General features: G+C 47.1%; 1 protein-coding gene across 1 annotated transcript in view; it reads left to right on the top strand.

Moving 5' to 3' along the window:
* LOC111144003 (neuronal guanine nucleotide exchange factor) overlaps window positions 1-16,658 on the top strand; it is a 117,670-nt gene that overhangs the window by 23,975 nt on the left and 77,037 nt on the right. The window contains exons 2-3 of the mRNA XM_022498064.1: window positions 5,369-5,702; window positions 9,050-9,164. Coding sequence (XP_022353772.1) covers window positions 5,435-5,702; window positions 9,050-9,164 — 383 coding nt within the window. The 5' untranslated portion in view covers window positions 5,369-5,434. The remainder of the gene's footprint in view (window positions 1-5,368; window positions 5,703-9,049; window positions 9,165-16,658) is intronic.

The raw sequence follows: 16,658 nt of genomic DNA, 5'->3' as shown, positions 1-16,658 counted from the left end.
TAAGCCTTCTTCATTGTTCCCTTGAGGCCACATCCCCCTGCCCCCTGTCTGTACAGCTGATGCACCCCGTGGCCACCAGTGTGCCGGGCTCCTCCCCGAAGACAAGGTGGAGACTTCAGTGTGGTCCTGTGGCAAATCCTCCCCAAGGGTTCCTGTCTGGAGTTGCTAGGGCCTTCTGCTGGATAACCTATGCTCTGCCCCCACCTCTGGGCAGTGACCTTGAACTTCCCTCTGGGAGGTTCTGACTGACCAGGGAGGGAAGCTTCCCTACCCAGAGCTCCCCATGATCTGCTGCTCACCCCAACCCTTCCCAGCACATACCCTCCACTGTCCTCCCTCTCTGCCATTTGCCTCTCTGCTCTGCAGTACTGGCTTCCTCCTGCGGCCCCTATTAGCCGTGTGAAGGCCAGGCCTGGTCTTACAGGCTGTCCCCGGTACCCCCAGGGGTCTGCTTCAGAGCAGGTGCCCAGATGGCTCACATAGATTCACTACATGCCCTGGAAGATTCTTCCCTCCAGCACTTGCTTCAGCCCCCCTTGCCTATCTCCTGGCACCCCCACCTCCCGCCTGCCCCAGCTCTGCTCTCCATCACGACTGTCTCGGACTAGCAGCGGACATGACCCACCTTGGCCGAAGCAAGGGGCAGCCTGGGGCTGAGGTCCCTGGAGGCTCCTGTTCCCACAACTGCTAAAGGTGCTGTGGTCTAGCTCCGTAAGGCTCTTGCTCGAGGCTGGTCCACAGACTCACAGGATTGGCATCCCCGGCCTCACCCTGGATGTCTCGAGTCAGAATCTGTGTCTTCACAAGAGCCCCAGGCGACTCCTCGCACACACATCTGAAAAGCCCTGGTCTAGGGGATACACCTCCCCATGTCCACCCCACCATCAGCCCCCCCTGGCCCAGCAGCTGGCTTGAGTCGCCACAGCTGGGCTTGCAGCCAGCTTCTCCCTCCCCTCCCCACCAGCTTCTCCCATGTGCCCCGACCTCCCAGGCCGCTGACTCATGCAGGGAGGTCCCTTGGGCCTCAGCCAAAAGCCAGGAGCTTTAATAGTCACCCTTGGCTCAGAGGCCTGAAGCCACACAGCTAGCACAGAGAACAGCCTAGATCCACCCCCCCCCCACTCCTGCCTCTGATTCATCCTTGCCAGCCTTCAACCAATCTTTACAACGGCATCTTTCAACCACATCACAGGGATTTCAGGTTTTCCCCAACAAACAAATCCAACAGGTAGGGTGTGGGCCTCACCAAACCAGTGACCAGCTGTGTGATCCCAGGCAAGCTGCCAGGGCTCTCTGACTTGAAGCTTCTTTATCTAGAAAATAGTGGTGATTATCACATGGACCTCGGGGAACCATTCATCCATTCGTCCATTGTTCCAAACAGCCAGTGGCCTTCGTGTGCCCAGCACCAGAGAGAGCTCCAAACAAGAGACCCAGTCCTGCCCTTCAGAAGCTTCTGGAGGGAGAACTGGGGGCAGACGTGGCAGAGATGTGTCCGCCGCACCCACAGGGGCCAGGCATGGAGAGCACCCTGGCGGTGCTCACTGAGTGAGTGGACGGATGGCATGCAAACGCAGCTTCCAACCGCACACATGCCCCGTGCCTTTCCACCCCAAATCCACATGGAATGGAAACACATGGGCTTCACGCTACTGAAGAGTTTAAGAAAAACATGAGGAGATGGGAGGAGGGCTGCCGGGCTCTCCAACAGTTAATGGATCTAGAAGAATTCAAGTGATTATAAAATATTTCAGATGTAGAGCACAGTTGCCTGAAATAGGCAATAATTGAGGTGGAATTAGAATTGTTGTTCTGAGAGTTTCACAAATTGTGTGTGTGTGCGTGCTGTCTTAAAGTTGGAATGCATTTTCTCAGGGTTTCAGAGAATCTTCGTGTAAAGAAAATGATAGGGATGGTTTGAGAGCAACCTCGGGGCTCTCATCAGACCATGAGGTTCCCTCTGAGGGTCTCTTCCCACGGCCCTAGATCTCAGATTTTGAGAGCTAGCTAAGCACCCCATGAACACCCACCTACCGCCATGTTTTCTGCATGAGACACTGAGGCCCATACTCGCCCATCGTGAGTAGGTGATTACAGGTAGCAGAAAGTGGATATTCAAACCCAAGTCCCCTGCCTCCCAGCCGAATGCCCTTCACCATACATCACGCAGGCTTCCATGATCTCACAACAATGCGCAGTCAACGCTGGCGATCAGCACTCACCCAACCGGGCTGAATGTCAAGTGGATCCCGCCAACGAAAGGGAACCAGATGTTGTGTCATCCCATCTGTAGGACGGCCCAGAAAAGGCAAACAAGGAACATGTACAGAGTGATAGTCAGCAGATGGTGCGGGAGGGGCTGACGACAGCGGGACACAGGGAACTTTTGGGGTGCTGGAGTGGCCTGTATGTTGATTAGGGTGGTGGTTACGTCAAACTGCGTTCGCCAAAACTCAGAACCACACGGCAACAAGAGCAAATTGCACTATATGTAAACTGTACCTCAATTTTTAAAAAAGCAACCTAAAATAATCCATGGTGATGATAATAATAATCACCTTTAATGCCAAAACCCAGTCTGTGTTCAGGGCCACAATATGGAGGTCTTCAAGATGCCCTTGGTCAGAGCAGGGCGATGCCTTGTTCCTAAGAGTCAGCTTCAGTCAAAGGAGCACATGCTCCTCCTGGGAGGTGCTTCAAGTGTACGTCCTCAAGTCAGCCTGTTCCAACCCGGAGCAGACTACCTGACAAGCAATGACAGGCAATGGCCTGACTGTCACCCTGGCCTGTGGCGGGGACGGCCCCTTCCCGCTCAGCCCCAAACCACCGTGTGTCGCTGATCCTGTCATTCTGCTTGCACATCTTCCCTGCCCGAGCCCCTACCTGCCATACCTGGGTGATACCTGCCCTCTGGTCTTGGGGGCCCCAGCCCAGTGGCCCTCCCAGAGCTTCTGGGATCCTGCCACCTCCTCACTCACCGTCATCAAGGATGTGGCTGGGACTCTCTGAACCAGTTCACAGACCTCCGCAGACTGGTCCCAACACACAATTAACTCCTGACTTCCCTGCCCCACCCTGCACCCACGGGACCTCTGCCCACCTGCCCTCTGCCCCCAGATCAAAGATATACCCTTCGAAGGCACAAAGGCAAGTGAAACAGGAGAGAAGGGGATGTTGGTAGGTAGGTAGTCACTGGTTCTTAAAATCAAGACTCTGTCTGCTGTCAGTGACAGGGAATTCACTGCCTCCCAGAGCAGTTGCTCTGCCTTCGGCCAGCTCTGAACCCCAAAGCTGAAATCTATCCTTGCCTATGGTCTTAATCCACCCCCTCCATGCCCCAGGCCCCAGAGAGCAGATTTATGATGACCTTGACCTTGGCCCTCCTGGGTCTTCCCTCCCCGTTCCCAACCAGAGTGCAGGGCAGAGGGTCCCCTCTCCATCTGGCCGGGATAGAAACCTCTCATTCTTTCTCTGGTTCTCATCCCCTTGCTGACTGGAGTTCAATTTGGTATGAATGGAAACGGTCCCTCCTGCCTGCAAGCTGTGCATTTCTTGCCACGTTTATAATAAACTTTGCCCTGCCAGGTAGTCCTGTGAGGGATTCCCACCAAATGTGACCTCTTGGCCTCTATGTGGTCTTCCCTGGCCTCCTGAAATCACAGCTTTACTCTCTGAAGCAAAGCATTAGCCAGGAGGACAGGGCCTCTCCAGTAGATCCCACAGGGCACACCCCAGCATTTATGGACCAGGACATGGATGCTGGGACTACCAGGGCTTGCTGGGGTCCCAGAGCTGGCCATGGTGCTGAAGGAGCTCCTCAGTTCCTCACAAGCTGGGCCTAGCTGCCCCAGGGCAGGCCCTTGTCTTATTGCTCCCTAACCTCCAATACTTTAACACTTGTTTCTGCTTGGCTGATTATTTATAGGCAGGGTCATCAGTGGACTACCACCAGACCTGCAGGCAGGTAGGAAAGGAGGCAACACCCCAGGACAAACTTTCTGTTTCTGTGTCATTAGGTAGCTAGTTCCAGGAACCAGAGCAGTCCTCAGTCCTCAAATCTCCCTGACCAGAAAGTCCAAATTCCTGCCTTAGGTAAACAAAGATAACTCTGCCTGGAGCAAGGGAAGCCACCCTTCCTGAATGTTCTAAGGTCACCTGCCCAACTGTCCTGAAATATTTTTGGACGGGGGTGAGGGGAAGAAGAGGGGGTTGGGAACTCACTCATGAGAACCTGAGGGCAGCACCTGGGGTCGCTAGGGCACCTGCTGTAAGCAGAGGGGTGCAGTGGGAAAGGGGGAGGGGTGCCTCAAGTCCAGCACCATCCCTCACATTTTTTTTAACAGAAGAAAACAAAACCAGATAAGAAAATCTTCCCTAAGTCTCTAAACTCTTTGAAAACATAATGGAAGTTCTGTAGCTGTAATCAAGAAAGATATATTCACATAGATACAACCTCTGCATACAATGTATGTACCCCTTACATAGAGTCCATGGGAGCCCAGGTTCTGAACCCTCAGATGGATGGGAAGCCACAGAGAGCCTAGCATGGCTCTCCAGTCTAGCACGCCATCCCACCCAGCTTACGCTCTACTCAAGGGTCCGTCCTGTCCCTCACCACTCCAAGAGCCCCTACACTGGAAGGCTCTTGTTGGGAAGGAAATGGGGTTTGCCTGGACAGTGCTGGTATAATTCGATTACACCCCTTTTCCTGTGAAGAGTGCCTGGGTTCCAATGCTATCCACTATGGTCACCCCAGAGCGAGGCAACCATTCTGTTACCCCAGCTGGTGGGGTGGGGGAGGGCTCATTCCCACAGCTTCTGTAAAAAATCACCCTATCAGAGAGGCCACAAATCTACCAACTCAACCCAGCCACCACTAGGTGGTGAGAGGTATATCCCCAGAGGATTCAAGTCTTCCCACTTCTGAATTTACTGTTGTATGACCGTCTCTCACTGCTAGCGCCTTTGAGTCTCCCCAAGACTTTACTTTTGGGTATGTCTGTACATCATCCCTTTCTTTACTTTGGTTTCCCGGCATTCTCCTCACTGTTTTTGCTACTCCTTCTCTTGAATGACTCAGAAGATGTTTACTTGAAAGCTAGTTATACAAGCCACTTTAAGCATTTTCCCCAAAAGTGTGTCCTATGAATAGAATAAACAAACTTCAATTATAAAATGATACATGAATGCATCCAAATTGCAGTGGTTAAACTGTAATTTCCATTGAGAAAGACGCGGTCACCCAGATGTGCAGACTCTTCCAAATATCATCAGATCTCATTGGGATTTGAAGACCAGACTCTGAATGGCACATTTAGCCTGATGACCCTAACAGAAAATTGTTCTCTTTCTATTCCAAATCACTCAGGCTGGTGAAGCTGGAGAGGTTACCCATCTCCAGCCGCTCTGCTGAGAAACACCTGGACCGATTTCCATGGAGACCAGGGGATCTGAAGGTTTGGAAAAGCCCTGGAAGGAATTGGTGAGTGGTTCCCAGGAGACTGACAATGCGTGGGACAAAGGGAGACCTGAGTTACTCTCAGAAGATGAGAAAACATGCCACGCCAACCAAGGGACTCGAGACAGAGAACCTGGCCACTACATCCCAATTCAGAGAAACTCCGTCTTCAACCGCACTGTGAAACGCAAAAGCAAAGGCCAAGCCAGAGACGCTCCAGAACAAAATACCCCCCAGCAGGCAGGTGAGTACCAGGGACAGCTGGCACCGCTGTCCCCTGCTAGCCAGGTGGAGTCATCAGGACTGAAGGGCCCCAACTAAATAAAAGAAGAGTAAAAGGTTGGGGCGCTTGGGTAGCTCAGTGGGTTAAGCCCCTGCCTTCAACTCAGGTCATGGTCTCAGGGTCCTGGGATCGAGCCCCACATCTGGCTCTCTTCTCAGGAAGCCTGCTTCTCTGCCTGCCTCTATACCTGCCTCTCTGCCTACTTGTGATCTCTGTCTGTCAAATAAATAAATAAAATTAAAAAAAAAAAAAGAAGAGTAAAAGGCCTTGAAGACTATCAAGGACAGGTCTAGTAAAAGAAACACTTTGAAGCTGTTATCTAAAGGATTCAATTCCCGCAATATGACAACGTGGGCCCTTCAGGAGAAAGTGTCGACCCAAATTGTACAGTAAGACTGGCTTCTATTTAAAAGAAACATCTTGTTCCAGGACTCAACAAAACACCCCCAGATGTCCATGCCTTCTAGCAGGGAGGCTTGGAGCTGTCCACATTTGGGGATATCTGGGAACATGAGTTTCCGGAGTGCCGAGGTCCTATCTTTGTTCTCTCTCATGGTTGCTAGGATGGGGAGAGTTTTTGCTGCACTGGAAGTATCTGAGATAAATACCTTGGCAATAAGAGCTTTGTAGCTGGGTCCCTTAATCTTTTCAGTTAGTCCCTAGCACATCTTATCTGCTTAAAGTATATTCCTTGAGCAGAATATGGTTCAGAAACTTTTACAATTGGTGGGGGGCTGTCAGAGCTGCAAATTCCTTTCTCTGTGACTTGCCCACATGCCTGAGTGGGCAGCACGCTGGGGGTGTGGACTAGGTGCTAGTTTCTTAGCCCCTGGGGTATGGCACCTGCCACAAGACGGTCTGTAATCCTCCATTTGCTGGATGCGGCATGAACCCATGAACTCATTCAAGACATTCACTGAACTCTGTATCGGGGAGCCTTTTGCCACATAGGAAATCACCCTCAATATATAAAGATAAAACTATAATATTTATTATTTCTTGTGATTCTGGGGGTTGATCGGGTGGTTTTTCTGTCTGGACTGCTTTGTCTCACCTCTGCAGTCCTCTGGTGGCTCATGTGGGCTTAGAAGGTCAAGGAAGTCTCGCTGCGCTCGCTGGGGGCTAGTGAGCTGGTTGATCAAGGTGGGTTAGTCTCTGCTCAACCTCCAGCAGGCTGGCTCGGACTTGTTCCCATCGCAGCAGGGCTCCCAGAGGTCAAGACTCCCCCTGCTTGATGGGAGAGGTGGCAATCTGTGGGTGTTTGCTATCTACAAACACTACCAAAATTACGCATCAAGGACTAAATTAAGAGCAAGAGAAATACAATGGAAATGCTATACTTGTGGAAGCTGGGGGAATGTCTGTCATATGACCCTCTCAACTTTTGGGTATGTTTGAAAATCTTATGAAATGAAAAGTGAGAAACACAATCCTACACAAAGAAAGTTAGAGTCTCTGCCCTTGAGGGACCCAGCAATATTGTAATGATGTCATCAATGGCCAGCAATGCCTCGAAGTTTACAGGAAAGATAAAGGCGAAGAACAAGACCCTTCAGGTGTGGTTGGGAAAGATTCCCCAAAGGAGATGAAACTCTAGTGGCATCTTAAGGGGGACATGGCCAGAGAGAGAACAGGAGCTAACCTGGCTGAGCACTTGGAGGTATTCAGTGTTATGGGTGTTCTTACTATACCCATTTTACAGATTAAAAACAACAACCGAAACAAAGAGATTGAGTCACTTACCCTAAATCACACAGCTAGTGAGTGGCCTGGAGTTCAGATCCTTCTAGTCCAAAGCCCGTGCAGATGGAGAAGGGAGTTAGGGAGGCTCTTTCTAACAGAAATATAATGCAAACCACATATGTTGTTTCAAATTTCCCAGCGGCCACATTAACAAAAGTAAAAAGAAATAGGTAAAATTCACTCTAACAACATGTGTTATTGAACACAAAGCCTCCAAAATATCATTGTACCATCATATAGTCAATAATTGATATAAAAAGTTCATCATGAGCCATTTTGCAATTTTTTTTGCAGGATGTCTTTGAAAGCTGTGGAATATTTTTGTTGGAAATATTTGATCTGGATTTAGGATTCATAAAATGTGCAGTCAGAAAAGCAGATTTGCATGCCCAGACTGTTCCATGTAGCCTTAAGAGTCTTCCGGTAACTAAACTGAGTATTGGTTTTTACATTTAAATTTAAATTAATGTAAGTTGAAAAGAAATGAAGAATTCACTTCCTGAGTCCTATCAGCCACATTTCAAGGGCGGACTAAGCCGCACGTGGCTAGCAGGGCCCTATCGAATCTCTCAGGGTTGAGCATTGCAAGCAGAAGGAAAAGGAGATACAGCTGCCCAGGGGTCAGGGGTTGGGGTCTTTTTGAGCCTGAGCAAAGGCAGGTGTGGGACTAGTTGGAGATGAGCCTGGAGAGGGAAACTGAGTCAAAGGGGAAAAAGTGCGTGGCTTCCCAAGCCAAGCCAAGAATGCCAACGCCAGTGTAGACTAGAACAAGGGTCACTTCACTTCTTGCCATCCTCAAAGATGCCATTGATGTCCAAACCATAAATACTTTCATCAGACTCAGAGTTTTATTTTTAAAGTGACTCCCTGTTTCACTTCCCTGGAGGTAACTCCCTCGACAGCCCCAAGCTTCCTGCTCCAGAGTCCAAGGAGAAAACTCTCCCCCAGCTCTGTCCCTGAAGCGGCAGACAAAACAGGATCAGCTGGCGTCGGGCTTCCTTGGCCCTGCTCCCAGACAAAAGGAGATTTATGCTCTGACTTCTCTCTGCTAAAGGACTGCCTTTTCAAGGTCACACTACAACGCGGATTGACGTCCCAGGGGAGGGAGTTTGGCTTATTATTTAACAGCGTTTAGGACTCGGACATTGTCAAGTTAGATGTTAAAATTTCGATAAATTGCGAATGATTTTAGTCCAGTAGGAACAATAACACTGGTAGTTCTGCTTTTATTGGCCTCTAAGACATTGGCCAGTTTTTTTTTTATCTAAGTTGCAATCTCATTTCTAATATTCTTTTCCCACTGTGTGTGTGTGTGTGTGTGTGTGTAAGCAAGTGAAGTTTCTTACGTGGTAATCATAATTTTTGTAGAGATGGCATCCCAGGTCACCAAATTCATGCAAGCCGTGGCAAATTCCCCTCGAGGGAGCATGACAGGAAAAGCACCCCTCTTCATTCCTCTCCCTTCCCCCCTGGGGGAACTTGCTGCTGTCCCTGTCACCAAGAGAACTGCCTGAAAGGGGGGAGATGCACATTTTCTAACTCTCTGCCTTTCTTAAATGTCACAGGTTCACTGGAAAATGGACAGTCTGTAAATGAGCCCCTGACCTTGAATTCCCCCCAGAGCAGAAGGTCTCGGTGGAAAATCCCAATACAGCCACACCCAGGAGCCAAGAGAACAAGGTAAGAGAAAGCAAACGGGCAGGAGGGGCGGTTCACCACCAGAAGTGGCAGGGATCCCTGCAGCAAAGTTTTGACAGGGCTGAAAGCATGTCTCATGGTTCTTTAAAAAAAGTCACTTTTTGTTGCCCATGTTAAAAAAAAAAAAGCAAAACTCCACCATCTCCTTTCTAAAAAAAAATAATAATAACAACCCATTGCTACTCTTTCATCCAAAACTAGGAAATTGTAGATATTACAGATTTCAAGAAGTAGAAAAGGAAAATCTCTATATTGCACCACCACCAGAAAGGTTTTAATGTAACAGTTGGAAAGTTTTTTTTTCCTGTATGGTTTATGCCCATTTTCTCTTCATAAAATGGGATCGTACTATATATCCTGTCTTCAGACTTAATAGTATGTCACACAAACACTTCTGTATGTTACCAAATATTTTTCTACACAATCGTTCAATGGCTATAAAATAACTATGTAGTATGATTGAATTATAATTCATTAATCATGCTACTGTTGTTGGACATTTGGGTATTATATCAGTAGGACTAAATTTAGCTGCTTGTAACAAAAAAACCCAAATGACACAGCTTAACAAGACCGAGATCTATTTGGGTCTTGAGTGAAAAAAGCTTGGGGGGTTGCGACAGTAGCTCCTTCGTACCTCCAGGAACCCAGTCTCCTCCTACCCAGCTGTCAAGGTGATTGCCAAAGCTCCAGCCACCATGGCCACGGTTCAGGTAGTGGGAAGGAGGAAAGCAGAGGGTAGTGGGGGCACATACCAGTCTATTCTGCTCTCCTTTTAAGGAGCTTCCCAAAGCCCACTCAATAACTGGGGCTTATATCTCATTGGCCCAAATTAACTGAGTCACGTGGCCACCTATACTTGCAAGAGAAGCTAGGAAATGTAGGTCTCCTTCAAACCAGGTCTGTTTCCACCCCCTGGTGAGTGGGTGCCATACTAAGAAATAAAGGAGAATGGATACGGAGAGGCAACAGCAATCTCTGACCCAGGGGAGTTTCAATTTTTTGCTGGTTTGTAAGCCACACTATGAGGAAGTCTCGCTGTGGCAAAATCCGGACACCTGTCTCTCCCTATTTCCTTAAGTTCCTAGAAACTTCATACTTTCTACAAATCCCTGGATGGTTGCAGGGAAATAGCATTCCTGTATTTGTACGGGGAAAGTACGGGCTAGGCATCTCATCCCAGACCCAGGTGACAGGCAGCCTGTTACTTCCTGACACTACTTTGACCATCGGCCATTGATTTTATATATTTATATATATAATTTTTATACATGTGCTATACTTACACATAGAATTTAATAATTTAAATATGTAATATAATTTAATAATAATAAAATGAATTTATATATACAAATAAACAAGGCCCTTGTTCACTTACATGGAATTATATATTAAAGTCAGCTGCTTCCTGTCGCCTCTGTTCTGGCTCAAGAGCCAAAAATCACCACTGTAAAAATCTGCCCACCTACACTCGGAGCTCCAAGAGACAGTGGGTGAGAGGTCAGCCTTAGCTCACCCCTCACGTCCAGGGATCAGCAGGAGTGACAGGACAAATATTTGACAAGCAGGACCCAACATTCTACTAAGGGTCCCAGAGAGGCAGAGGAAGGGCCCTGGGAACAGGGAAAGGGAAAGGACTCAGGACAGTGGTCATTTCCCAACCAGTACAAATGTTTCCATATAAAAAAGAGGGTAAGGGGATGGAGACTGGCCAACTGTGAGCTGCCCACTCTTTCCCAGGGGGGTTCCCCAGAAAGGCAAAACCAGCAGGACATGGAATAGGTGTGGGGAGCTCATTGTAAGGAACCGGTTCACAACTGTGGCGGCTTGGTGAGTGTAGAATCCTCTGGATGGGCTTGTGGCTGGACACCCAGGGAATTGCTGCATAATTCTGTTCTACTTAGTGAGCTTACACTTGGCTCTAGCAAGACCTTCAACTGTTTGGATGAAGCCCACCCACAGGATAAAGTGTATTCAAAGTCCTTCAATTAAATCGTCTCAAAAAACATCTTCACAGAAACAGCCAGAATAATTTGACCACATGTCAAGGCATCATGGCCCAACCAAGTTGACATCTGAAATTAACGTCATATCCCCCATCTTCGGGGGGGTCAAGAGATCCACTTGGAAATCTCTGAAATCTGGGGGACAAACAGACCAGAACCTGGCTTGCTCCTGGAAACATCTAGATATGAGCTGGGTGACAGCTTCATGGGAGGGGAGGGGTAAGGGTGGAGCCGGGGGTGAGGGGCAACCACACCAAAGGCAAGGCAGAGGCACATGTCCTCTTGGAACCCAGTGTGGACCTCAAGGAAGGGAACCGGCTATGAACCACCCAAGATGGCTTCCTGCTAGGGGCAGGGGGACCTTGGCAGAAAGTGGCTGAGAAACTTGGGGAGTCATAAAGTGGCTTGAGAGCTTTGCACATTCCACAGAACTCTGGTCAGAGAACCCCACAGGTGCCCCACTCTGGGGCCCAAACAGCTCAGGGGGCAGGAGATATGGAGCAGGGGGTAGGTAGAGGCTTCCCAGCTGTGGTAGGCCTGCGCTGGGAGAAGAGGGGTGCTGGTACTCTGCAGCAAGTTCAGGGTGCTTTTCTAAATACTTAGCAAAAGAGACTGTCTGCTTGTAACTAAGAGTCACCAGAAGAGTGCTGTGTGTGGTCTGCCTGAGATCCTGAGATCCACGCACAGCCCAGGCAGCTGGCGTCAGCTACAGGCAGGTGCAGGTGGGGAGAGGAGAGGACGGCTGGAGTCCCTTCCTGTCTGCACCCTCCCCAGGCCAGCCAGCCCTGGGCTTAACTTTGGTCTTATGGCCTAGCAAGGACAGAGGTTCTAGAAAACTTCTTTAGGTCAATCTCAGGATCCCCATTGTGATCATTGTTTTTATTACGTCTTCTGAACTGGATTTCCATGGCGGGGTAAGTCGCAACACACCTGTTATAGACAAGTTTTCTAGAGAAAAAAACCTCCTCCCAATGGCCCATCAGGCTCCCAGGGCTTCGAGCTATTGCTTTTAAAGGTAAAAACCAAAATATTAATTTCTCTGGGGAACGCAGGAGCCACGGTACATCAGGGTGTTTGATGTGACACATCTGGGGTAGCATTAGTGTGTCCCATGCATGCGAAGCATCCATTCTCTCTCTTCCCCTGCTCACGCTTCATATCATTAGCACCTTGGCATTCGGAGTCTCAGACCTCTATTTGTGTAAAGAAATGTAATCCCTGCTCTGGCCCCCATCCTGTGTCCCCACCTTTGGGGGCTGTGTCCCTCATTCAGAGGGCCGCGGCTGAGTCCTAGCGTCTCTTGCTAAGTTTCCATCGTCACTTTCCCAGGGCCCGTAGCCCTCCCCTCCTGTTGGAAATTCCTCTTTTGCTCTAAGTAGGGAAAATAATTCTGTCTGCTAGATTTGTGTGTGGAAAAGCAGGCTCCATGATCCAAATGGAACAGAACAGAACAGAGACAGAAAAAGAAAGTAAAGAACCCTCCATGGTACAAAGACTGGGAGCAGCTGAGAACGACGTAGAGTGTCCCTCTCGCGCAGGCCCCAAAGAACCTCTCCCTCTTTTTTGTCATTGTCCCTATAGTCAGTTTTCATCAAGGTCATTTGAAAAGGACTCACTGGAGGAAATTTTACATGACAACAAAACATACACATTTTGGGCAGGACAAATGTATTAGCTCAGCAGCCATAACAAATACCATGGTCTGGGTGCTCAAGCAGCAGACCTTTATTTTCTCCTCATTCTGGAAACTGGACATTGGTGATCAGGACGTCAGCACAGTCGGGTGCTGGGAGGGCTCCCTGCCTGGCTTGCTGATAGCCTCCTTCTCAGTTATCCTCAGACAGAGAGAGAAAGCAAGCGCCCATCTCTTCCTCCTCCCCCGGGCCCGACCCTCACAACCTCATCTAACTAAACCCATTCTCTTCTGAAGGTCCTACCTGCAAATACCATCATGCGGGGGTTGGGGCTCCGATATGTTAATGGGGGGGCCATATTCTGTCCACAGCAATAAATCTGTATCTCTATACACACCCAGCTGAGCATTGTTACATAACAAAAATTTTAACTGAATAATTTTAAAGATCTAACTGGTTTTATTCATCCATTCATGAATTGGGTAGCACCCCGTCCGCAGGTAGAGGGGAGCTCCGAAGGGAGACCCAAAGGGAAGAGGTTTTCCAAGGCAGCATAATATCATAAACAGGAAAAAAAAATGTTGACTTCAGAGGAGGTCACCTTATTTGGGGACACAAGGATTTTAGTTGGTGGAGGACCTCATCTTCCATTAGGGGACCAAGAGGGTCCCTGTGACAGATCACCTCATCTGTGCTGATCCAAACATTCCTGACTGACTGGGTATAGTTTATTTTCCTGGGCTGTTGAAATGGTACTTAGGTGAGGTGTTGAGAACTGGTTTACTGACTTGGAGCTTTACCCTAAGTGATGCCATCTTGGGCCTATGGTTTTCTTTTTAACACTATTAACCAGACCAAGAAACAAAACATTTCCATTGCCCCAAGAGGCCCCCTAAGACCCCTTTTTTTTCAGTCAGTATAAACCCTTTCAGACGTCATTATCCTCTGCTTCTGTCACCATTAGCTTAGTGTTGCTGGTTCTTGAACTATGTGTAAAGTGGGATCAACCCCACAGTGTGCACTCTGGTATCTGACTTAGTTTTCTGAACATAATATTTCTGATATATGTATATCAGATTGCTCTTTTTATTGCTGGGAAAAGTACCACAATTTGTTTATCTTTCTGTTGGATATTTGGACTGTTTCCAGTTTTCAACCATTATAAATAAAGTCACTACAAGCGTTCTTAGACAGTCTTTCTGTGGGTGTGTCCCATTCTTTCTCCAAGTGTGTACCCAGGAGTGGAAGGGCTGAGTCTTATGATAGGTATATGCCTGACAGTATCTAGGAAGGGCCAAATAATTTCTCACAACAGTTGTATTATTCCACACCCCTACCAGCAAGATATCAAAGTGCCAGTCACTCCAGGTCCTGGCCAATGTTGGGAAATGTCAATCTTTGTACTGCCTCTGTTCTAACATACTGTGGTTTCTCCCTATGGTTTTCATTTGTACTTTCTTGATGACTAATGACATTGAGTACCTTTTCATACATTTATTGGCCCTTCATGTTTCTTCTCTTGTGAAGTTCCTGTTCAAGTCTTTTCCCTATTTTTAACATTTTTTTTAACTTGTAGGAGTTCTTTACATATCTTGACTAAAAGTCCATGATCAAATATATCTATTGCAAATATCTCCCACCAGTGTGGCTTCTTTTTTAATCTTCCTGTCTTTGAATGATCAGAAATGTTTATTTTGATGAAGACTAGTCCTAAAGATATTCTCCTATGTTTTCTTTTTAAGATTTTATTTATTTATTTGACAGAGAGAGAGAGAGAGAGACATCACAAGTAGGCAGAGAGGCAGGCAGAGAGAGGAGGAAGCAGCCTCACCATTGAGCAGAGAGCCCGATGTAGGGCTCGATCCCAGGACCCTGAGATCATGACCCGAGCCAAAGGCAGAGGCTTAACCCACTGAGCCACCCAGGTGCCCCTCCTATGTTTTTCTTATAAGAACTTTATACTTTTAGCTTTCCCATTTAGGTCTAGGGTCTATACACATACAAGTTGCTCTATCATCATTTATCATTTTTTCTATCATCATTTATTAAAAGACCTGCTCTTCCCCCAGTGAATTGCCTTGGTGCTTCCCCCCGCCCCCAATCCACTGACTACAGACATGTGGGTCTTTTCTGGACTTTTATCCTGTTTCATTGATCTAAGTGTCTTTCCTTATGCCAATATCACACTGACTTAAATACTGTAGCTCTATGCTAAGTCTTAAAATCTGGTAATGCAAGCTCTCCTACTTTGTTCTTTTTAAAGATTGTCTTGGCTATTTTAAGTCCTTTGCATTTCCATATAAATTTTAGAATCAGTTTATCAATTTCTACTCCAAAAAAATGTCTGCTAGGATTTGGGTTAAGATTTCATCATCTCTATAGGTAAATTTGGATATCACTGACAGTTTAATATTAACACATTAAATTGCTCAATGTAGGGGCACCTGGGCGGCTCAGCTGATTAAGCATCTGCCTTTGACTCAGGTCATGATCCCAGGGATCGAGCCCCACATCAGGCTCCCTGCTCAGCAGAGAGCCTGCTTCCCCCTCTCTCTCTGCTGCTCCCCATATGTGTGCTCTCTCTATCAAATAAATAAATAAAAATTAAAAAAAAAAGAAGCTTGGACATTAAAAAAAATAAATTGTTCAATCTATGAACATGTCCTAACCTTCTTTTTATTTAGATATTCCTTAAATTAACCTAGCAATGATCTGTAGTATTTAGTACAGAGGATTTACATATATTTTAATTATATTTGTCCCTAGGTATCTCATGCTTTTTATCCTATTTTAAATTCCAGTGCTTTTTAAGTTCACTTTTCAATTGTTTATTGGTAGTATGTTTAAAACACAATTAATTTTTGCATGGCCACCTAGTATCCTATGACCTTGATACATTCACTTATTAGTTCTAATTACTTGTATATTTCTTTGATTTTTTTTCTATGCACACAATCCTGCCATCTGTGAGTAAAGATAGTTTTAGTTCTTTTTTCCCCAATCTTCATCCTTCTACTTTTTTTTTCTTGCCGTATTGCACTGGCAAAGACTTCCATTACAGGGTTGAATAGAAGTGCTGTGAGTAGATATCCTTGTTTTAGTTCCTGGTCAAGAACACTTTGATTGCAAAGATCAGAAGCCTACTTCAACTTGTTCAAGTGAAAGAGGGATAAGGATGCTGATAAGGATGCTGAAGTCCCAAAGAATTCAAATAAAAGAGACGACTTGTCATCCCGGCTTGACAGGGATGGAAAAACCATCAGGAACCAGAGCCACTTTCTCATTTCCTTGAAGGCTGTGGGCTCTACTCCTCTCTACTTCTCTCTATGGACTGTTCTATTCTCCTGCTCTCTCCTCAGAGCAGCTTCTTCTCACTGCCTTTCAGCTTATACATAACCCAAAATGGCAGCCATAGATAGAATGACCCTTCAGGTTGGTTTTCCACAGCAAATGGATACTTCCTTTTGGGTCTCTAAGAGAGAAAGAATTTCTAAAGAAAAGAATCTGGTTGGCTAGGTGTTTATCTCTGGGCCAAGTGGTTAAAAGAATAGAAGGTAGGATTAATGGGGCCATCCCCACTTCATTGGTGGGAGCCATGTTTCAGGTTATCTGTGAGATGTATGTGAAGGATAGCCAGGCACTCAAAAACATATCTAGTATGGTAGAGTCTGGGTCTCCTGCACAAGAGAATGCCAAAGGGGACACGTGTAAGATAAGAAGCAGCAGAATGCAGCAGGAGCTGTAGAGACTGGAGTAGATTAAAAGACTGAGGTCCCCCCAAAACTCGGAACGACCCAGGAACCAGTCCTCCAGTTTATAAGCAGCTTGAGTGGTGC

The sequence above is a fragment of the Enhydra lutris genome, unplaced genomic scaffold, assembly GCF_002288905.1.
Source record: "Enhydra lutris kenyoni isolate GAN:26980312 unplaced genomic scaffold, ASM228890v2 scaffoldscaffold1, whole genome shotgun sequence".
NCBI classification, from domain to species: Eukaryota; Metazoa; Chordata; class Mammalia; order Carnivora; family Mustelidae; genus Enhydra; species Enhydra lutris.
The sequence above is the reverse complement of the archived record's forward strand: the minus strand, read 5'-3'. Positions and strand labels throughout refer to the sequence as shown.